The sequence below is a fragment of the Nerophis ophidion genome, linkage group LG19, assembly GCF_033978795.1.
Source record: "Nerophis ophidion isolate RoL-2023_Sa linkage group LG19, RoL_Noph_v1.0, whole genome shotgun sequence".
Lineage (NCBI taxonomy): Eukaryota > Metazoa > Chordata > Actinopteri > Syngnathiformes > Syngnathidae > Nerophis > Nerophis ophidion.
Window position 1 is genome coordinate 33,965,206 of NC_084629.1, and position 24,248 is coordinate 33,989,453.

At 38.2% G+C, this 24,248-nt stretch overlaps 1 protein-coding gene across 2 annotated transcripts in view; it reads left to right on the forward strand.

The window, feature by feature from the left end:
• The window catches only part of erbb4b (erb-b2 receptor tyrosine kinase 4b), a 975,361-nt gene that overhangs the window by 672,987 nt on the left and 278,126 nt on the right, over nucleotides 1–24,248 (forward strand). For both annotated transcript variants that reach the window (XM_061879863.1, XM_061879864.1), the window contains 2 exons: nucleotides 4,723–4,855; nucleotides 23,939–24,032. In XM_061879863.1, the coding sequence (XP_061735847.1) occupies nucleotides 4,723–4,855; nucleotides 23,939–24,032 (227 nt within the window). The remainder of the gene's footprint in view (nucleotides 1–4,722; nucleotides 4,856–23,938; nucleotides 24,033–24,248) is intronic.

The following is a 24,248-nucleotide window of genomic DNA, read 5'->3' on the forward strand; positions in this document are numbered from 1 at the left end:
GTAGCACGAACAAATGTGACAATAAAATAAAAAAATATAATGTCAAAAATTTTGGAGCACAAACAGACACAATAATTATAATAAAACAGGTTACGGGATAGAAAAGCTCCTTCAAGTTGCACCGAGATGGCCTAAAAAAACTATTTAAAAATTGATTCTGATTAAAATAAAAAGAGAGAGAAAAAAAATGTTGTTTGTTTTCTATTCCATTTTTGAAAAATATGAATAGATTTGGAATCGGGATAAACAAGAATTGTCATTTGGATGTGAATTGATTTTTTGTTCACCCTGAGAGGGCGGCTTAGGTAAAATAAAACCTTAATAACCTAAAAAAAAAGACAAAAAGAAAATTGCAGCACAAATGAATGGAACATGTTTTGGGGAGAACTTGACTAGGTGCGGGCGAGTTATGAATAATAACACGTTAATGACATAAAATCTACTAAATGTTAATAAAATAAAAAATATGATATTGAATAATTAGAAAGAAACATGTTACAGGATTGAATAGGTCCTTCTAGTTGCACTGAAATGGCCTAAAAAAAACTTTAAAAAAAAAGGATTCTGATTGATAAACATAAAAAAATTAGAGAAAACAAGTTTTTTATACTGTTTTTTTAATCGATTTTAAAAAAACCCAATACATTTAGAATCAGGATGAATACAAACCGTGATTTGAATGTGATTAAATTTTTTGGTGCACCATCAGGTGGGGTCGGTTTATGAATATTGACACGTTAATGACATAAAATCTATAAAACTTGAATAAAATAAAAATTGAATCGTGAAACTAAAACATATCACAGCAAAAACGGACACAATAATTATAATAATAGAGGTTACAGGATAAAAAAAGCTCCTTCTAGTTGCACTGAGATGGCCTAAAAAAACATTTTAAAAATGGATTGTGATTAAAAAAAATAGAGAGAGAATCGGGATGAAGAAGAACCGTGATTTAGATGTGAATCGATTGTTTCGGGCACCCAGAGAAGACTTGTTATTAAAAATAAAACCTTAATAACATGAAATTAAGACAAAAAAATGCAGCCCAAATACAAACGTAAATGTGACACATTTGGGGAGAATTTGGCAAGCTGGGGACGGGTTATGAATAACAACACAATAATGACAAAAACTATAAAAAAAACCTAAAACAATACAAAAATATAATGGTGAAACATGAAGATGTTGCACCACAAACAGACCAAATAATTATAATAAAACAGGTTACATGATAGTAAAGGTCATTTAGTTGCACTGCGATGGCCTGAAAAAAAAAACATCTAAAAAATGGATTCTGATTAAAAAAAGAGGGAGAGAATCGGGATAAATAAGAACTGTGATTTAGATAAAACTTTAATAACCTGAAATAAAGACCAAAAAAAATGCAGCAAAAATAATTATGATGAGTTTGGGGAGAATTTTACAAGGTTAATGATATAAAAACTATAAAACATTAATACAATAAAATATAGTGGTGAAACAAAAAATTGTTGCAGCACAAACAGACAAAACAATTATAATAAATCCGGTTACAAGATAAAAAAAGCTCCTTCAAGTTGCACTAAGATGGCCTAAAAAAAGGATTCAGATTTTTTTTTTTTTAAATAATAATGAAATATGGGGAGAGAGACAGAGAGAAAAAGTTAGTTTTTTTATTTTTTGTGCACTTAATTTTGACAAATAAAACCTTAATAAACTGGAAAAAAGCCCCACCCCCCCAAAAAAATTAAATAAAATTGCAGCACAAACGAATGTGACAAGCTTGCGGAGATCTTTACAAGGTGTGGGCTGGTAATTAATGAACACATTAATGACATGTAATGCATAAAACATTACTAAAATAAAACAAATATATAAAATTGTGAGAATAAAAAATGTTGCACCACACAAACATACACATAACAGTTCTGATTAAAAAAATAAACAAAAACACGTTTTATTATTTATTTATTTAAAAAAATAAGAAGAAAGAATCGATTTAGTATCGGGCTGAAAAATAATCGCTATTTGGATGTTAATCGATTTTATGTGCACCCCCAGAGGGCTAGTTATGTATAATAAACCATTACTAACATAAAAAAAATAATATTAATAAAATATATAGTAAGAGACAGAGAGAAAACAGTTTGTTTTTTTGGATTTTTTGTGCATCCCGAGAGGGTTAAATTTGACAAATAAAACCTTAATAACCTGGACCCCCCCCCCCCCAAAACAAAAAAAATAATAAAATTGCAGCACAAACGAATGTGACAAGCTTGCGGAGATCTTGACAAGGTATGGGCGGGTATTTAATAAACACATTAATGACATATAATCTGTAAAACATTACTAAAATAAAACAAATATAAAATAGTGATAATAAAAAATATTGCAGCACAAACATAAACATAACAATTCTGATTAAAAATAAACAAAAACACGTTTTATTATTTTGTTTATTAAAAATGAAGAAGAAATAATCTATTTTGTATCGGGTTGAAAACTAATCGCTATTTGCATGTGAATCGATTTTATGTGCATCCCCAGAGGGCTAGTTATGTATAATAAACCCTTACCAACATAAAAATAATAATAATAATAATAAAATATATAGAAAGACACAGAGAAAAAAAAAATGTTTTTTTGATTTTTTGTGCATCCCGAGAGGGTTAATTTTGACAAATACAACCTTAATAACCTGGAAAAAAGCCCCCCCCCCCAAAAAAAAAAAATTAAAATTGCAGCACAAACGAATGTGAGAAGCTTGCGGAGATCTTGACAAGATATTGGCGGGTATTTAATAAACACATTAATGACATATAATCTATAAAACATTACTAAAATAAAAAAAATATAAAATAGTGAGAATAAAAAATGTTGCAGCACAAACATACACATAACAATTATGATTAAAAAACTAACTAAAACAGTTTTTATTATTTCTTTATTTAAAAAAGAAGAAGAAAGAATCGATTTAGTATCGGGTTGAAAAATAATCGCTATTTGGATGTTAAGCGATTTTATGTGCACCCCCAACAGGCTAGTTATGTATAATAAACCCTTACTAACATAAAAACTGTTAATAGATGAAAAAAATTGCAGCACAGATAAATAAATTACATCACTGGTCAAAAAAGGTTAATTAGAAAAAACATAAAACCCTTAGCGGATCAAACACAAATGCTTACAGTACAAAGTAATGGCAGTTCTATTTCATTATTTGCTATGATAGTTCTCTTATTTTAATTCGAGAGGTTGTCTTTTTTGTTGTTGATTCAAACTTTTATTTCAGCTTTTATTGAATTTCTTAGGGCTCAACAACACCTTTTTGGCATGCAGGCGTAGCTTTACTATGGTGTGTTTGGCAGATGTGTATTCTTAGACACAGATGCTAAAATCTTGTAATTAAAACCAATAAAAGCCTTGAATGAGGACGCTCGTTTCACCGAGGCTGTGTTGCAGGTTTAAATACTGTCGAACAACTTACTTCCTGCAAGCTGTCAGGCACTTAAGTTGCTTCCCTTCTCATTTTCTATTCAAACAAATGGACAGAATCTGGAGGGTCCCTCTAGTTCGCTCTGTTGACTCAGCATTTTAATAATGAAGGTCTACTCAGGTTACTCAGGTACTCAGGTTTTAAAATATGTTTGATTATGAGAGGAAGAATGGTGTCATGCCTGTAATTCAGTTTTAAGTTTGATCATGTCTGTTTTGTTTTTGGACTCTTGTTTCCCTGTTTTACACTTCCTGGTTTTGTTTGTTTCCATAGTAACCCATTAGTTTCCACCTGGTCTCCAAGTCACGCCCAGCCCTCAGTCCCACACCTGTTTCTAATCATCATAGCTGGTATTTGTACCATTCTGTTTTCGTCCTCGTCCTGGGAACTTTGCTTTTTGCTTTCTGCCTTCATGCCTGCTATTGCATTGCTTACATATGATACTCATTCTCCCTGCCCACGATCACCTGCCACGCACCTTGCTATTCCTGCCTCCTGTTTTTTTTTTTTTGTCACAGTAAGTGTTTTTTTTTAGTTGTTTATAGTCAAGCCATCTTGCTGTTTATGTTCATAGTTCATTCATGCCATCGTGCAAGTGTTTTTGTTTCCTGTTTGTATTTTGTAGTCTAGTAATATACCTCCTTGTCAGCGCCCTTTGTTTTGATTATTTTTGTATTTAGTGTATTAATAAATTATCATCATGTACCTGAATTCACGCCTGGCTCGTCCTGTAATCCTTCTGCGTCGAAGGAGTCAAAACCAATCCATGTCATAGTCCTGACAAATGGTCTTTAAAAGGGAAAGGGACACTTCTCTGCCATTCACAACACTTATGTAAAACGAGAACACATATGTTTTTCTTTTTTTATGCATTCTAAACCGTAAAAAAACACTAGCAAAAGTCATCTAAATAGAGAAAAATATACAAAACCCTCCATACGGCTCTTTGTCGTAGCTTTCCTACCTTTTTCTGTGTTTTCTTATAGCCTGAAGCTCCTGAACTTACCTTAATGTCTGAATAAGTTCTTCCACCTGCTACGACGTAGCAAGACTCTGCGGACAGAAGCATCTAAAACTGCTTCGGGATTAAAAAGTAATAAATTAACAACTTATGAACTACAATAACAAACTATTGACTCACACATTATTACATGTTGGATGTAATAGTATTTGTGTCTGTACTTAGATGTATCCATCTTTGTAACTGTAGTCTGTAACTGACTGTTTTTGTGTGTCCCGAGCAGCCAAGGACCATATGGTGTGCGACCCGCTGTGTTCCGATGCTGGATGCTGGGGTCCTGGCCCAGACCAATGTCTGTCCTGTAGGGACTTCAGAAGGGGACAAACTTGTGTGGAAAACTGCAACCTGTATGAAGGGTAAGTGAGGCATGGAAATGAATGGCTTTAACACGCCACATCCTGTTTGGGGTGACCCGTTATTTTCCACCGACGGTCACTACATTTGAAAAGAAAATCAACATTTTCCATATATAAGCCACATCGGACTATAAGCCGCAGATATATACGTTGCGAAATGCGTTATTTACACATAAATATTCTGTAGATGTTTATTTACATAGCTTAATTGTTTCCAAACAGTGTCTGTAACAGGGCAGTAAAACGGCCGATCAAACAAAACAGAAGTCATCGTCATGGACCAAACTAGCTGCGCAAACTAGCTCTCTAATCAGCTAAACAGACCCAGTAACTCCATGGTGCCATTGTAACTTACTAATACTAACACGGACACTCGTAAACCTGTTAGCATATTAGCTAACGACGCTAACTTTACTACATTATGATAGCACGTACAAATATGCATGAAACGACTCCTACAGACATCACATGTGCGACGGTTTAGTAAGTAAGAATTGTTTTAGTTATATTGTAAAACTTACAATGTTACAATGTTCAACTTAAAATGGATTCTGAGTAAAAAAAGAGGGAGAAAAACGGAATGAATAAGAACTGTGATTTAGATAAAACTTTAATAACCTGAAATAAACACCAAAAAAATGCAGCAAAAATAATTCGGAGTTTGGGGAGAATTTTACAAGGTTAATGATATAAAAACTATAAAACATTAATACAATAAAACATAATGGTGAAACAAAAAATTGTTGCAGAAAAAACAATTATAATAAATCAGGTTACAAGAGAAAAAAAGCTCCTTCAAGTTGCCCTAAGATGGCCTAAAAAAAGGATTCTGATTTAAAAAAAATATTAATAATAAAATATAAAGAGAGAGACAGAGAGAAAAAAGTTTGTGTTTTGATGTTTTGTGCACCCCGAGAGGCTTAATTTTGACAAATAAAACCTTAATAAACTGGAAAAAAGCCCCCCCCCCCAAAAAAAAAAATTGCAGCACAAACAAATGTGACAAGCTTGCGGAGATCTTGACATGGTATGGGCGGGTAATTCATAAACACATTTATGACATAAAATCTATAAAACATTACTAAAATAAAACAAATATAAAATAGTGAGAATAAAAAATGTTGCAGCACAAACATACACATAACAATTCTGATTAAAAAATAAACAAAAACATGTTTTATTGTTTATTTATTTAAAAAAGAAGAAAGAATCGATTTAGTATCGGGTTGAAAAATAAACTTAGCATGAATTGATTAACGTAGACCCCGACTTAAACAAGTTGAACAACTTATTTGGGTGTTACCATTTAGTGGTCAATTGTACGGAATATGTACTGTACTGTGCAATCTACTAATGGAAGTTTCAATCAATCAATCAAACAAACGTTGCTTGGAGCAAAAAATAAAGAGTCCATATTAGTAGTAACGTTATGGACGGTTAAAAGACGGAACAGGACTTGCATTTCCGATTCAAAGCTTTAAACCTCAGGTACTCACGTTCACAAAGCAGTACCTGCAGTGGGCGGACGCATCCCTAAAATGGCGCCGTAGCACAAACAATAACACAACTTTTATGTGTCTTTGATTTGTTTTAAGAAAACTATTTGTAACATGGCCGTCAGTGAGAAAAAGTCAATACAATAGCTGAACCGATTTTTTCAAACAATCACAGGGTTTAAAACGTAGAGAGAAAAAAGCAGTGTCTCATAGCACAGAACTTACGGTATATCTAACATATAGTTTACAGTTTAACAGGATACATCTTGTCAAATGATACAAACCAGAATAAGAGACTCGTAAAAAACGATGAAAAATACTTTAAAGGGGAACATTATCACAATTTCTAGAGGGTTAAAATCAATAAAAAACAGTTCCCAGTGGCTTGTTTTATGTTTCGAAGTTTTGTTCAAAATTTTACACCTCCCGGAATATCCCTAAAAAAAGCTTTAAAGTTCTTGATTTTTGCTATCTTCGAAACCACTATTCATTTCCCTGTGACGTCATACAGGGTCGCCAATACAAACAACATGGCGGTTACCACAGCAAGATGTAGCGACATTAGCTCGGATTCAGACTCGAATTTCAGCGGCTTAAGCGATTCAAAAGATTACGCATGTATTGAAACAGATGGTCAGAGTATGGAGGCAGATAGCGAAAACGAAATTGAAGAAGAAACTGAAGCTATTGAGCGAATAGCTATTGACGCTATTCGGCCATAGCATGGGTGTACCTATTGAAGTGGCCCATAGCATGGCTGCCTTATTTGCATCGCCGGTAAAATGTGCGGACCAAACGATCAGGACTTTCGCATCTTGTGACACTGGAGTAACTTAAATCCGTCGATTGGTAAGTTTTTGTTTCGCATTAAATGTGGGTATCTAGTTTCAAATGTACATACAGCTAGCGTAAATAGCATGTTAGCATCAATCAGCGTAGCATGTTAGTATCGATTAGCTGGCAGTCATGCTGCGACCAAATATGTCTGATTAGCACATAAGTAAACAACATCAACAAAACTCACCTTTGTGATTTCGTTGACTTAATCGTTGCAAATGCATCTGCAGGTTATCCGTACATCTCCGTGCAATGTCTGTCTTAGCATCGCCGGTAAAATGTGCAGACACTCTGGTACATTCAATGGGGGTCTGGCGGCAGATTTCTTGCCAGTGGTGCAACTTGAATCCCTCTCTGTTAGTGTTGTTACACCCTCCGACAACACACCGACGAGGCATGATGTCTCCAAGGTTCCAAAAAATAGTCGAAAAAACGGAAAATAACAGAGCTGAGACCCGGTGTTTGTAATGTGAAAATGAAAATGGCGGGTGTGTTACCTCGGTGACGTCACGTTCTGACGTCATCGCTAAAAGACCGATAAACAGAAAGACGTTTAATTCGCCAAAATTCACCCATTTAGAGTTCAGAAATCGGTTACAAAAATACATGGTCTTTTTTCTGCAACATCAAGTTATATATTGACGCTTGCATAGGTCTGGTGATAATGTCACCTTTAACATACAGTCCTAAAATAAGTACATTCTAACTAAAACTCGGTGCGCCTTATGGTCTGGAAGATACGGGAAGTCCTTTTGAAATCATGTCCTCATTAAAACAGCTGTTGCAATACCTGCCAGACTCAAGCAAAAGTTTTGATTAGTAACTCCACAAGACTCTTTGTCGTAGCTTCTAAGTTGGACAACATTTTAGCCGCGCAGGATTGTGATTAATATTTCATAAGTTGGGTTGAAAGGCACAATTCAAGTGTAGAGGTACAGTAAGTCACTTTAAAGACCCGTCATGAGGGGTTTCTTGACTTTGACACCGAGTTGAGCTTGATATTCTCGAACACACGCCCGATATAGCGTGTGCCTCTGGTGAGTTCCGCTAAATGAAACTGTTAATGGGACCGTTTGAGTCCGAGGGCCAACTGGTGAGGAGGAAAAGGAGGTGTCGCTGCTGGGGCGGGGGGGCTAGGCGTGTCACTGCGTGTCACAGTCACTGCTTGCGCACGGGGCCACGCCGTGCCTACCTGTCCACCTATTCGTCTGCACCACCTGCACCTTCACAACACCAGCGGACGCTTACCCTCATCCCCGTTTCCTACGCGGTATTGCGTCATTGGTCTTTAGGAAGTACGATACTTACTTCAGACACTGATAAATAGTATCTAAAACATATATATATATATATATATATATATATATATATATATATATATGTGTGTGTGTGTATATATATATATAAATGTGTGTATATATATATATATATATATATGTGTGTATATGTACAGTGGGGCAAAAAAGTATCTAATCAGCCACGGATTGTGCAAGTTCTCCCACTTAAAATGATGACAGAGGTCTGTAATTTTCATCATAGGTACACTTCAACTGTGAGAGACAGAATGTGAAAAAAAAAATCCAGGAATTCACATTTTAGGAATTTTAAAGAATTTATTTGTAAATTATGGTGGAAGATAAGTATTTGGTCAACCATTCAAAGCTCTCACTGATGGAAGGAGGTTTTGGCTCAAAATCTCACGATACATGGCCCCATTCATTCTTTCCTTAACACGGATCAATCGTCCCAAAGCATGATGTTTCCACCCCCATGCTTCACAGTAGGTATGGTGTTGTTGGGATGCAACTCAGTATTCTTCTTCCTCCAAACAGGACGAGTTGAGTTTATACCAAAACGTTGTATTTTGGTTTCATCTGACCACATGACATTCTCCCAATCCTCTGCTGTATCATCAATGTACTCTCTGGCAAACTTCAGATGGGCCTGAACATGCACTGGCTTAAGCAGGGGGACACGTCTGGCACTGCAGGACTTGATACCCTGTCGGTGTAGTGTGTTACTGATGGTAACCTTTGTTGCTTTGGTCCCAGCTCTCTGAAGGCCATTCACCAGGTGCCCCCGTGTGGTTGTAGGATTTTTGCTCACCGTTTTCATGATCATTTTGACCCCACGGGATGAGATCTTGCGTGGAGCCCCAGATCGAGGGAGATTATCAGTGGTCTTGTATGTCTTATATTTCCTGATAATTGCCCCCACGGTTGATTTTTTCACACAAAGCTGCTTGCCTATTGTAGATTCACTCTTCCCAGTCCGGTGCAGGTCTACAATTATTTTCCTGGTGTCCTTCGACAGCTCTTTGGTCTTGGCCATAGTGGAGTTTGAAGTCTGACTGTTTGAGGCTGTGGACAGGTGTCTTTTATACAGATAACGAGTTCAAACAAGTGCCATTAATACAAGTAACGAGTGGAGGACAGAAGAGCTTCTTAAAGAAGAAGTTACAGGTCTGTGACAGACAGAGATCTTCCTTGTTTGAAGTGAACAAATACTTATTTTCCACCATAATTTACAAATAAATTCTTTAAAATTCCTACAATGTGAATTCCTGGAATTTTTTTCTCATTCTGTCTCTTACAGTTGAAGTGTAGCTATGATAAAAATTACAGACCTCTGTCATCATTTTAAAAGGGAGATTTTGCACGATCGGTGGTTGACTAAATACTTTTTTGCCCCACAGTCGAACATTTGCATACACTTGTGGAACGTTTACATACACTTGTAAAGAACATAATGCCATGGCTATCTTGAATTTCCAATAATTTCTACAACTCTTATTTTTTTGGTGATTGGAGGACATACTTGTTGGTCACAAAAAACATTCATGAAGTTTGCTTCATTCATGAAGTCTACTGAAAATATGACCAAATCTGCTGGGTCAAAAGTATACAAACAGCAATATTAATATTTGCTTACATGTCCCTTGGCAAGTTTCACTGCAATACAGCGCTTTAGGTAGCCATCCACAAGTTTCTGGCAAGCTTGTGGTTGAATTTTTGACCACTCCTCTTCACAAAATTGGTGCAGTTCAGCTAAATTTGTTGGTTTTCTGACATGGACTTGTTTCTTAGGCATTGTATACACGTTTTTAAGTCAGGACTTTGGTAAGGCCATTCTAAAACCTTCATTCTAGCCTGATTTAGCCATTCCTTTACGACTTTTGACGTGTGTTTGTGGTTGTTGTCCTGTTGGAACTCCCAACTGCGCCCAAGACCCAACCTCTGGGCTGATGATTTTAGGTTGTCCTGAAGAATTTGGAGGTAAACCTTCTTTTTCATTGTCCCATGTACTCTCTGTAAAGCACTAGTTCCATTGGCAGCAAAACAGGCCCAGAGCATAATACTACCACCACCATGCTTAACAGTAGGAGTAGTGTTCCTGGGATTAAAGGTCTCAACTTTCTCCTCCAAACATATTGCTGAGTATTGTGCCCAAACAGCTCAATGTTTGTTTTATCTGACCACAGATTGTTCATTCAGAACGTTTTATCTTTGTCCATGTGAAGTCAGAGGAAACAAAAATTCAGCGTTGTTTCTCTGAAATCAATCAATCAATCAATCAATGTTTATTTATATAGCCCCAAATCACAAATGTCTCAAAGGACTGCACAAACCATTACGACTACGACATCCTCGGAAGAACCCACAAAAGGGCAAGGAAAACTCACACCCAGTGGGCAGGGAGAATTCACATCCATTGGGACGCCAGTGACAATGCTGACTATGAGAAACCTTGGAGAGGACCTCAGATGTGGGCAACCCCCCCACCCCTCTAGGGGACCGAAAGCAATGGATGTCGAGCGGGTCTAACATGATACTGTGAAAGTTCAATCCATAGTGGCTCCAACACAGCCGCGAGAGTTCAGTTCAAAGCGGATCCAAGACAGCAGCGAGAGTCCCGTCCGCAGGAAACCATCCCAAGCGGAGGCGGATCAGCAGCGTAGAGATGTCCCCAACCGATACACAGGCGAGCGCTCCATCCTGGGTCCCGACGAGCGGTCCATCCTGGGTCCCGACGAGCGGTCCATCCTGGGTCTGTCCTCTGGACAGCCAGTACTTCATCCATGGTCATCGGGAGGGGGGGACATAGGAGAAAAAAGAAAAGAAGCGGCAGATCAACTGGTCTGAAAAGGAGGTCTATTTAAAGGCTAGAGTATACAGATGAGTTTTAAGATGAGACTTAAATGCTTCTACTGAGGTAGCATCTCGAACTGTTACCGGGAGGGTATTCCAGAGTACTGGACCCCGAACGGAAAACGCTCTATAGCCCGCAGACTTTTTTTGCGCTTTGGGAATCACTAATAAGCCGGAGTCTTTTGAACGCAGATTTCCTGCCGGGACATATGGTACAATACAATCGGCAAGATAGGATGGAGCTAGACCGTGTAGTATTTTATATGTAAGTAGTAAGATGTGTAACAACTATGTGAAAAATTCAATCGTCCACTGCAGAGGACGCTGTTTATCGGGAGATTCCAACCTCACATGTTTGAGATATCATTGCAGTACTGCCACGGACGTGCTTGCATTATCCATCCAAACGATGATTTTGTATTTGTTTTTGCACTTGTTTCTTTTGTTAACTTTTTTAGTGCCAAGCATTTCCTAAAAAACAAAACAAAAAGACAATTCCTTGTTGTTTGCATGCAAGCCCAAAGTCGCGCGTTCGAGAGAAGTTCAAACGCCACATTCGTACTTTCCATGTTGGTGCTCGGGTTTCATCTTAGTTTTGTTTTTGCAGGCGAGGTTCACGTGACACCACAGAGTTTTGTCTACAAAAGATCGCTAGTTTGTAATCCACTTCAAATGTCACTGGTATAATATTAGCTGCTGTGTTTGGGTGCAACACAAGACTGGAATAGGGAAGGAAAACAGGAGTCGCTCCTGCAAGAGTCTTTTGAGTCCAAAGCAAGACGGTGACCGCAGTTCACGCACGGACAAAAGCCCACCTCCGCCGTCTCATCAAAGCGTCATAAATACTCATTTCAATTACAACCTCCTGGGACATTTCTTCCATTGAAGAGATCAAACCTTGCTTTTTTCTTTACTCACAAAACCGGAGGTACCCAGCATTCATTCCCCATGTTCCGTGCAATAAAACCTCCGTTGGTCACATTTAATGACTTGTCTGGTCTATTCTTACCAGTGCTGCCCCTAATTGGATTTTGAATGGTTGTGCCCTTTGCTGATACTGCGCCTTTCAACCCAATTAAACCCTTTTCCTAATAATATTACTACAACCGTATTGTCTAACGTGCTGCGCCGTGGTCCGCATTTTAACTGCAGTCGTGATTAAAAAAAAAAAGTATTTTCATAATCTACAGCAGGGGTCGGGAACCTTTTTGGCTGAGAGAGCCAAAAAGCCAAATATTTCAAAAAGTATTTCCGTAAAAGCCATATAATATTTTTCTTAACACTGAAGACTAAACGTGTGCATTTTTAAGTAAGACACACATTTCTAGGGTATAAGAGGTCTCTTATTCTTTGTAATAACATTGTTATTCTGAAGCTAACTGTGGAGGGGGCGTGGCCTGCGGGCCTGCAGCGAACTGGGGTGTGCCAGGACAGGCCTCGAAATCAGCGAAAGGTGTGTAGATGGTCCACCGGGGCCTTGATATCTAATCACCTGTCGCTCTGTTATAAGCAGCAGCCAGTAGGAGAGACGGGGTTGGGGCTGGAGCCAGAGCGCGAGCGAGAACGAAAGACAAAAATACAATTGCTGGACACCAACTGAGAGACTTATTGAAAAATAAAACAATATTGTAACCCTGAAACAGGCTCTCATTTCGGTGCTTGGTAGTCTGAAGAACCCCCAGGAGGGCAAGCCCCACACTAACCAATAATAAATAAATAACTTCTTACCATTAACGCAACTTTTTGAACAGGTGCGGTAGAAAACAGATGGATGGAATAAAAATGCATGAGAATGTTTTATATTTTGAACGTTATTTTTAACACTCTGATTACAAGTGGAATCATTCATTACTTATCATGTTAAGCAATGTCAGCTCAGATTTATCCGAGAGCCAGATGCAGTCATCAAAAGAGCCACATCTGGCTCGCGAGCCATAGGTTCCCTACCCCTGATGTACAGGATGAACTGCACATTTTGGGGGGAAGTTTGCCAACCATTTACAATCCCTGTGTGCGACAAGAACACACGTCTTTCTCCTTTTTGCGGACTCTATAAGGTGGAAAACTGCTAGCAAGAGGCAGCTTACAATGCTGGTAATGGGAATTGACTTACTAAAATAAGTGAAGTTGGCACGTTGTGTAATCCGTCAGTCTAGCCCAGGGCAACTGTGGATACAAATGTAGCTTACCACCACCTTAGTGAATGAATGATGGGTTCTCACTTCTCTGTGAAGCGCTTTGAGTCTCTAAAAGAACACTATATAAAGCTAATCCATTATTAGTATTATTATTAATGTTCAAACTTAGAAACTATTTTTTTATGCAATTAATCATTAACTTAGAATTCAATGGCAGCAACACATTGCAAAACAGTTGGCACAGTGGCATTTTACCACTGTGTTACATGGCCTTTCCTTTTAACAGCACTCAGTAAACATTTAGGAACTGAGGAGACCAATTGGAATTCCTTCCTATTCTTGCTTGATGTACAGCTTAAGTTGTTCAACATTCCGGGGGTCGCCATTGTGGTATTTTTGGCTTCACAATGCGCCACACATTTTCAATAGAAGACAGGTCTCGACTACAGACAAGCCAGTCTAGTACCCGCACTCTTTTACAATGAAGCCACACTGTTGTAACACGTGACGTGGCATTGTCTTGCTGAAATAAGCAGGGGCGTCCATGATAACATTGCTTGGATGGCAACATATGTTGCTCCAAAACCTGTATGTACCTTTCAGCATTAATGGTGTCTTCACAGATTACCCATGCCTTGGGCACTAATACACACCCATACCATCACTTTTGAACTTTGCTCCTATAACAATCTGGATGATTCTTTTTCTTCTTTGTCCCGGAGGTCACAACATCTACAGTTTAAAAAAAAATTCTAAATATCAGACCACATAATACTTTTCCACTTTGCATCAGTCTATCTTAGATGAGCTCGGGCCCAGCGAAGCCGGCAGCGTTTCTGGGTGTTGTTGATAAATAGCTTCCGCTTTGCATGGTGGAGTTTTAACTCCCACTTACACATATAAAGACCAGCTTTCGTTACTGACAGTGGTTTTCTGAAGTTTTCCTGAACCCATGTGGTGATGTCTCTTTTTGATACAGTGATTGGAGATCCATAGTATCATCGCTTACGTGCAGTGATTTTTACAGATCCTCTGAACGTTTTGATGATATTACGGACCATTGATGGGGAAATCACTAAATTCCTTGCAATAGCTCGATAAGAAATATTGTTCTTCAACTGTTGGACAATTTGCTCATGCATTTGTTCACAAAGTGGTGACCCTCGCCCCATAGGTTGAAAAGGATTTGCAAATTATTGTTTTCTGTTTTAATCACGATATACACAACATGCAAACTTCACTGGTTTTGGGTTTTGTATACTGCCTATAAAGCCCTTTAAAAAAAAAAACGCCATTAATGTTTTGTAAAGTCGCTGTAAGTACCGTTTACATACTGTTAAAAAACAATTAACAATAGTTACTCATTAGCTTACCAACATAATAAGTGAATAACCAACAAAATTATTCTTTAATGACTGTAATTAACTACTAGAGAAAATCGTTAATGTGGTGTTTCACAAGCAAAACTTCAAATATCTGGCATCGAGACGTTTCATGAGAGCAGATGGCGTTGTGCCCTTAAAAGGTGCGCAATCAAAGCAGGATTTTAGTTCAGCTTTGATTGTTAGCTTACAAGCGGCAATTTCCCGACTGCTCTGTTGAATCTTTTTTACTGGATCGTGTTCCCTCTGGTCGTCACTGCATTGATTTGTTGTTCATTATTCCCTCGTAGTAGTAGTGTGTATGTGCGCGTGTATTACATGTTTGCTGTGTGATGTCGCCTCCCATTTGAGACCAAGTTCATTTTAGTGTGCTGCCGCATGCTTCTTTCAGTACTTAAAAAGAGACTTCCTGCATTGACCTTGCCGTGCTTCTGACGCCGTCTCGTTGACATGCAACCACGTCAAAAGTAGCGAGTCACGTTACCTCAAACGCATCGCTAACAGCGTTGTAACGTACATTAAAGTAATCATTTAGATTACTCGTAATAATGCTGTAACTATATTATTTAACACGATATATATTTAATGTATTAACAGGCACGCCCATAATATCATGTAAAATTCATAGTGTTTTCATCATTTTAAGGATTACTGGAATTTCTTTCCAAGGCACACTGATTTCACCGAGCAACGGAACAAGAAAATCACGAAACAATAAATACAAACACATTAAAACCATTACTTTCAATAACCTCTCTTACTGGGATGCTGAGTAATGGGATGGTTGTATCTTCCTGCACTGGACTCTTTCTGTTCATGTAAACTACATGATGAACTCAGCATAAGTCTCAAATGAAATGTTGTTGTTATGATGTTGGATGTTTTTTGTCGGCAAAATAGACAGGCTTGCATTGTTAGCCGCCTCTTGCTAGTAGTTTTTTTTTTCATTATTTAGAATGCACAGAAAAGAGAATGAAGTGTTCTGGTCTCACATCATGACTGTGATAACCCCATTACATCCTTTCATGTTAGATTTCAACATTTTTGAGAACTGAAAAAATTTCATGGTAACACTTTAGTTTTGGGAACATATTCTAAGTAACAAAGACTTCATTTAGAGTTATTTGGAAATTAGGCAAACATATGAGGGTTAGGGTTACAAGCAATAATTCTGAGATTATTGAGGGAAGACTCTTATTTAATAATTATAACTGGTTGTATAATAAGGCCATGCAGAATTAGGCATTAATACGTACTTAATAATGACTAGTTAGGAGGAGCCGATATGTTACTAATTAGACGTAGACTTAGACAAACTTTAATGATCCACAAGGGAAATTGCTCCACAAAGTAGCTCAGTTACAATGATGGAAAGGACAATGCAGGTATAAAAAGACTAAATATAGCGATATAAAATATAACATATATATGTAATATTTACATAATATATAATAATAATAATAATGGATTACATTTTATATCGTGCTTTTCTATTATTAAATACTCAAAGCGCTCAAAGAGAAGTGTATAATGTATAATAATGTATATATACTGGTATATTATATTATATTATGTCTATATCGTATATACAATGTATGAAAATTACCATGTACAATATTACAGGTAATAGACAGTAATGTTAATGTTAATAAGCAAATAATTAATGGTGAATATGTTCCCCATACTAAAGTGTTACCCAAAAAATATATAGTGAAATATATATATATATATATACATATATATAGTACACAATACAAGACAAAAGTGATATAAAAAAAAAACATAATCACGTTTTGACGTGATCGTACGCACAATGTTGATTTTCACGTCCTTGTGTTTTAAATGTAATTGTTAAAAAAAAATTATACAAGGAGGCGATTGATCAACTTTTCTTTATTAACAAGTGCACACATGGAAGGTGCCCTCACAAACGATCAGAAATAAAAACAATTAAAAAAAAAGAAGTAACATATTTTCTGTCAGGCTTTCCCCCTGACAGTTTGTCTATGTTTTAGTTTTCCTCTGCATTTGTCTGTTTGCTCTGTGTTTAGTATCTCCTGTCTTTAGTTCCTGTCTAGTGCTCTTATTTTGTCAGCTTCCTGTTTTGTTCCCTGAGTGCTGTGTTCCTCCTCAGCTGCGGCTGATTGGCACCTGGTCACACCAGTTGCCAATCAGCCCGCTCCTATTTGTACCTGCTTTGTCTTGTGTCAGTTGCTTGATCATTTTATTGTCGTGTCAATGTTATTTTCTACTTGTCATTCCTACTGGTCGTGTGATTGCAGCGTAGCGGTAAACTATATTTGGTAGCTTACTCTTTTTTGTTCCCTGCTTCCGATTTGTTTGTTCATAGCCCCTAGTTTGTTATATCCGCCCACGTGCGTGCTTTTTGTTTGTACCCTTTGTTTGTTATAGTTGTAGTATTTCATTAAATCATGTTTTATCATTCCATGCCTGCCTCCATCTCTGCATTTTGGGGTTCGTCAACAAATAATCCTGACATTTTCCGGACTATAGAGCACACCGATATATGATCTCGGAAAAAAAAAAGCCATAAATTAGCCGCACCGGACTATAAACCCCTGATATATACTTTGTGAAATTAGTTATTTACAAAGAAATATTCTATACATGTTTATTTACCTTCATTGTTTCCAAACAGTGTCTGTAACACGGCAGTAAAACGGCTGATCATGCAAAACATAAGTAATTGTCATAGACCCACTAGCTGCTCATGCTAGGTCTCCAATCAGCTAAACAGTATCAATAATTCCACGGTGACGTTTTGGTGAATTTTCTGTGGAATGTGTGAACCTGAAACAATACAAAAAGAATGCCATTTTAAGTTATTAATACAAACACAGACACTCGTAACTTTGCTAGCATATTAGCTAATGCTAACGATGTTCGCTTGATTACATTACAATAGCACTTACAAAAATGAATGAAAACACTCCTACAGACATTACAAATGGCACGGTTTAGTAAGTAAGAATTGTTTTAGTTATATTGTAAAACTTACACACATTGCTTGGAGTGATGAATGAAAGATTCATACAAGTAGGAACGCTATGGACAATTAGAAGACGGATTGGCACTTGCACTTCTGGCACCAAGCTTTAAACAGCAGGAAACACTTATAGGCTTTCAGCAATCCTTAGCTTCAACAACCACATCGCTACAAAAATGAAAATTCCACAAAGTGAAATCCACTTACTTTAACATCTTCAAAGGAAGACTGAGGGAGAAAGTACCCCACAGTTCAGTTAAAAAACAACATGACTGTGCACTTAATCTTCACCTTGTTGATGCAAACATCCTAAAAATGAAGACTTCTCACAGGATATTCTCTTAATGTCAATTCTATTTTTTAATTTGGCATTCCTACCAGAAATAGTTGACCTAAAATTGTAAAACGTTACAATAATTCAAATTGCTTATATATATATATATATTTTCTTTTTCATGTGCGGGCTCGTTCAGTGGTCGTGAACCTTTTTGGACCTCGGGGCCCACCTTTTCGACTACATAGGAGCCTACAGATATCACTGAAATAGTCATTTTACTTTTGATTTGATACATTTTGTCACACCTATGGATCATGTTTTGTTTTGTCATGTTATGTTTTGATTTAGGACATTCAGTCACGTGTTGCACTTCCTGGTTTTGTTTGTTTCCATGCCAACTCATTAGTTTTCACCTGTCACGTCCCTGTTCTCAGCCTCACACCTGTTTTCACTAATGATCATAGTTATTTAAGTCACTCTTTTTCTTGTCTTCGTCCTGGGATCTTCACACTCGCGCGCACCCTACCCTTGCTGCACCTCCTTCATGCCCTCGTCCATAGTTCCATGCCGTGTAAGTTTTTGTATTTATGCCATGTGCTAGTTTTGTTTATAGTTTATTATTATTCATGCCAATCGAGCAAGTGTTTTTGTTTCATGTTTGTAGTTTGCAGCATTTATGCTAGTTTTTTGTTTGTTCATAGCCAAGTGTCTGTACCTCCTTGTGAGCGCCTTTAGTTTGTTTATTTTTTATTATAGTTTTATTATAGCTCGTGCTGATCCTCATCTGCATCGGAGAAACAATCCATGTCCAAGCCTTGTTGTGACACATTTTCAATAATTACAGTTGATCTAACCTACTTACAGTTTAACAGGCTAAATGATGATAAACCCTGTGCTAGGGCTGGGCGATATATCGATATACTCGATATACTGTATCGCGGGTTTGTCTCTGTGCGATATTGAAAATGACTATATTGTGATATTCGAGTATACGTTCTAACATAGTTGTTTTTAGTATTACACTACATGCGTTTCCCACTCTTTCTTGTCTCTCCTTCTCACAGAGACTTAAAAAAGCGCAACTTCTTAAATACGTCACGCGTGCAACGACACATGCCCGCCCCGAGCAGAGGGATAGCTGCATGGGTAACATTAGCTGTGATGCTAACGGTGCGTTGCGAGTGGTAATACGAGAGAGAGAAGGTGCCAATCTGGTAGCAAATAGAAGAATAGTTCATTCATAAGAAAAACAGCACGGGGTGCATCATCTGGCGGTGGTTTGGCTTCAAGCGGGAATATGTTGAACAATTATGCGGCAAAAGCGTTGCTACAAAAAGTAGCAGCACTGCTAATTTGTAGCATCATTTAAAAAGTCACTCACGAGAGAATGAAGAGTGCTTGAAACTGCATGTCAACATCTCCGTTCGGTGCCACACCCACAAAATGCCAAAGCAACAATTCCCACATTAAAACCGTATGGGAAAAAAAAATCAACAACAGAAGGACATAACATCAGAAAGAACCTACCACTTAGTTTGATTTCCTATTATGCAGCTCATTTTTATTTGACAGTTATTGAAATATATTGTGCACAAAAGTGCACTTTATTTGTTTTTAACTACTGTAGTTGTGTTCTATACAAAAAGTGCACTTTTTTAGTGTTGTTTTGATATGTCTTCTTAGTGACATCATGTACGAAAGTGCACTCATAGCTTGTTTTAAAATGTCTCTGACAATATTGCACTTTTTGTTTTGGAAATGACATGAATGTTTGTGGGCTTCACGGTGGCAGAGGGGTTAGTGCGTCTGCCTCACAATACGAAGGTCCTGCAGTCCTGGGTTCAAATCCAGGCTCGGGATCTTTCCATGTGGAGTTTGCATGTTCTCCCCGTGAATGTGTGGGTTCCCTCCGGGTACTGCGGCTTCCTCCCACTTCCAAAGACATGCACCTGGGGATAGGTTGATTGCCAACACTAAATTGGCCCTAGTTTGTGAATGTGAGTGTGGGTGTTGTCTGTCTGTCTGTGTTGGCCCTGCGATGGGGTGGCGACTTGTCCGGGGTGTACCCCGCCTTCCGCCCGATTGTAGCTGAGATGGGCGCCAGCGCCCCCCGCAACCCCGAGCGGGAATAAGCGGCATAAAATGGATGGATGAATGTTTGTGCCACTGCTTAATAACTGTTTAATAAATACAGTTTTGCTAAATTGACTTAGTTGTGATTTCCCTCTCTGCATGAAAGTTTAAAATGAGCATATATTAATGCAGTATGAATAAGAATGTTTTAATGTAGACACATAGAATCATCATACTGCTGTGATTATATGTATCAAGTGTTCATTCAAGGCTGAGGCAAAATATCGAGATATATATCGTGTATCGTGACATGGCCCAAAAATATCGAGATATTAATAAAAGGCCATGTCGCCCAGCCCTACACTGTGTTAATCATAAGGATTATTATCAAGGCTTAGGTCAGACTGATTACAAAATAATTACTCATCAAAACTGATACGTACAATTACGCAGTGCTAAAATTAAGAAATTCTTCCAAAATTATTAATAGATAACAATAATACATATACATTTTTATAATCCGTCAATAAAATGTAAGTGCATTAGTAATAGGGCTGGGCGATATGGCCTTTTTTTAATATCTCAATATTTTTAGGCCACGATATATATCTCAATATTTTGCCTTGGCCATGAATTAACGCTTGATACATATAATCACAGCAGTATGATGATTCTATGTGTCTACATTAAAATAATCTTCTTCATACTGCATTAATATATGCTCATTTTAAACTTTCATGCAGAGAGGGAAATCACAACTAAGTCAATTGACCAAACCTGTATTTATTAAACAGTTTTTAGCAGGTGATTTTTCAAATGATGCTACATATTAGCAGTAATGCTACTTTTGGTAGCAACGCTTGTGCCCCACACTTGACAAATTAAAGTTGTCTATTCGACATATTCCCGCTTGAAGCCGAACCACCGCCAGGCAATGGACTCCCTGCTGTTTTTCTTGGGAATTAATTCTTCCTTCATTTGTTACCAGATTCGGACCTTCTTTCTCTTGTATTACCACTCGCACGGCTCCACAAGCATCACAGCTAACGTTACCTATGCTTCTACCTCTCTGCCCCGCGAGGGCATATTGTATCTGACGTATGACGTGACAGTATGTGACGTATGTAAGAAGGTGCGCTTACACGCTGAGAGAACGAATACTCGAATATCACGATATAGTCATTTTCTATATCGCACAGAGACAAACCCGCGATACATCGCATATATCGATATATCGGCCAGCCCTAATTATTAAGGGTGTAACAGTACGTGTATTTGTATCGAACTGTTTTGGACGGGACGGATCGGTACGGGACGGATGTGCACCGAACAACATTCCACACTGACATATTAAGTAGCGCACCGCAGGGAGGGACATAAGTAGCGTACCGCACGTTGTGTAAACAACATACACAACACACGGCATGCAAGCAACAACCGGGCTACGACAACATGCAAAAGCCAGAGCTGGAAGACCCTCCTGCCTCGTTAAGATCTCCCGTTTGGGAACATTTCGGCTTTGCGGTGCAATACAACAATGTGAAGTGAAGAGAATTATGTTTATATAGCGCTTTTTCTCTACTGACTCAAAGCGCTTTACATAGTGAAACCCAATATCTAAGTTACATTTAAACCAGTGTGGGTGGCACTGGGAGCAGGTGGGTAAAGTGTCTTGCCCAAAGACACAACGGCAGTGACTAGGTTGGCAGAAGCGGGAATCAAACCTGCAACCCTCAAGTTGCTGGCATGGCCACTCTACCAACCGAGCTAAACCGAACGAGAGGCAGACAAAGCAAAAGTGGTTTGCCGAAATTGTTCAGCAGCAGAAGGGTATGCTTCTGCCAACACACCAAACATGTTAACCCATTTGAAGTGGCACCACCCCCAAGTGAACATTGCTTTAACGAAGAGAAAGACAAACAAACACAGCTCTCCACCGCATTCTAGCAGCCTCTCCTAAAGCAATAATAAATGTCGTTGGTGTTTTTATAGCAGCAGATTTAAGACCATATTGCATTAAAAACTAGATTTTGACCCACTTCTATGGTGGAAAAACAAGGCGTGTATATATCCTTTTACTGCCAAGTTAGCCAGGCACTACCTCGCCATTCCTGCTACCTCCGTTCCCAGCAAAAGGGTATTTTCCACAGCTGGAGACATTGTAATTGCAAGCAGGTCTGCTCTTTCTGCAGACAATGTGGATACATTGATTTTTCTGAAAAAAAAATTGAGTGAAAGTCACCAGGATTAAAGGCTGGGGGGGGGGGAGTTAATCTGAGGCTGAGTTGACCTAAAACTGTTCAATATTGCACTTTTTGTATGTAGAAGAAACGTTTTGTCATTTTATTTAATCTGAGCAACAACTTGAAACAGTTTAATGTTGCTCTTTATATGTAGAAAGGTTTGTTAAGAAACCAATTCTGAGCCTTATCTTATTTATTTTTTATTTGATATATCTTGACTAGGGCTTCACGGTGGCAGAGGGGTTAGTGCGTCTGCCTCACAATACGAAGGTCCTGCAGTCCTGGGTTCAATTCCAGACTGAGGATCTTTCTGTGTGGAGTTTGCATGTTCTCCCCGTGAATGCGTGGGTTCCCTCCGGGTACTCCGGCTTCCTCCCACTTCCAAAAACATGCACCTGGAGATAGGTTGATTGGCAACACTAAATTGGCCCTAGTGTTTGAATGGGAGTGTGAATGTTGTCTGTCTATCTGTGTTGGCCCTGCGATGAGGTGGCGACTTGTCCAGGGTGTACCCCGCCTTCCGCCCGATTGTAGCTGAGATAGGCGCCAGCGCCCCCCGCAACCCCGAAAGGGAATAAGCGGTAGGAAATGGATGGATGGATGGATGGATATCTTGACTGCATTTACCCTGGCAATGGACCCTGTGTGTATATGTATGTTATTGTTATCCTTCGCATTCATGACTGCCTGCTGTTGCACTGATGGCTCACATCCATCACACACATAGCTATTTTAAAGCAATGTTAAAAGTATAAAGCCATTGTTTACAAATGTTGGTAAATAAATAACCAGAAAATTTATATTTTGTTGTTTTCTTACTGTACCAAAAATTAACCGGACCGTGACCTCTAAACCGAGGTATGTACCGTACCAAATTTTTTGTGTACCATTACACCTTTATGCATTAGTCATAATTTTTGCGTTGAAAAAAGTTCTCTCTGACTTTAGCTCCATACTTCTTTTCTTTGTTTGCTATTGTCATTACTGCCACAAGTGGTGGAAAAGTGTATTACAACTGAGAGATACTGTTAAAGATATGTTAAAAGGATAAAGCCATTGTTTACAAATGTTGGTAAATAAATAACCAGAAAATGTATATTTTGAGTTTTTCTTACTGTACTGAAAATGAACCGAACCGTGACCCCCAAACCGAGGTACGTACCGTACCGAAATTTTTGTGTACCGTTACACCCTTATTCATTAGTCAAAATTTTTCCGTTGAAAAAAGTTCTCTATGACTTTAGCTCCATACTTTTTCTCTTTGTTTGCTATTGTCATTACTGCCACAAGTGGTGGAAAAGTGTATTACAACTAAGATATATTTTTCGGCTGCCTTGGCCCTATGGTTGAGAAACACTGGGCAAGTTGTCATCCACAAACTAAGCAAAAGTGCGGAAAATAGTTGACGAAAAATTAATTGCATGGTTTAAATTATTGTTTAACATTGCTCACTCTTTTTTTTCTAACCCACATTTCTCTCAGGGAGATTCGAGAATTTGCCAACGGATCGCTGTGCGTGGAGTGCGATGGCCAATGTGAGCGGGCCGACGAGGACTCTCTGACCTGCCGCGGTCCAGTAAGTATCCTGCCGAGTCAGCAATTGTCGGGCAAACTTGAAGATTTTATTAACCTCCTACTGTAGATCCTCTGTAGATACACAGAGACCTTGAGGCTGTCTGATCATTCATTTGTTGCCAAATAAGGATTGTTTATATTTTCTTAAAAAACATACAAAATGACCAAAGACCTTTTTTATGTTAGTTATGTTAGGTTTGTTATGTGCAAGGTTTCC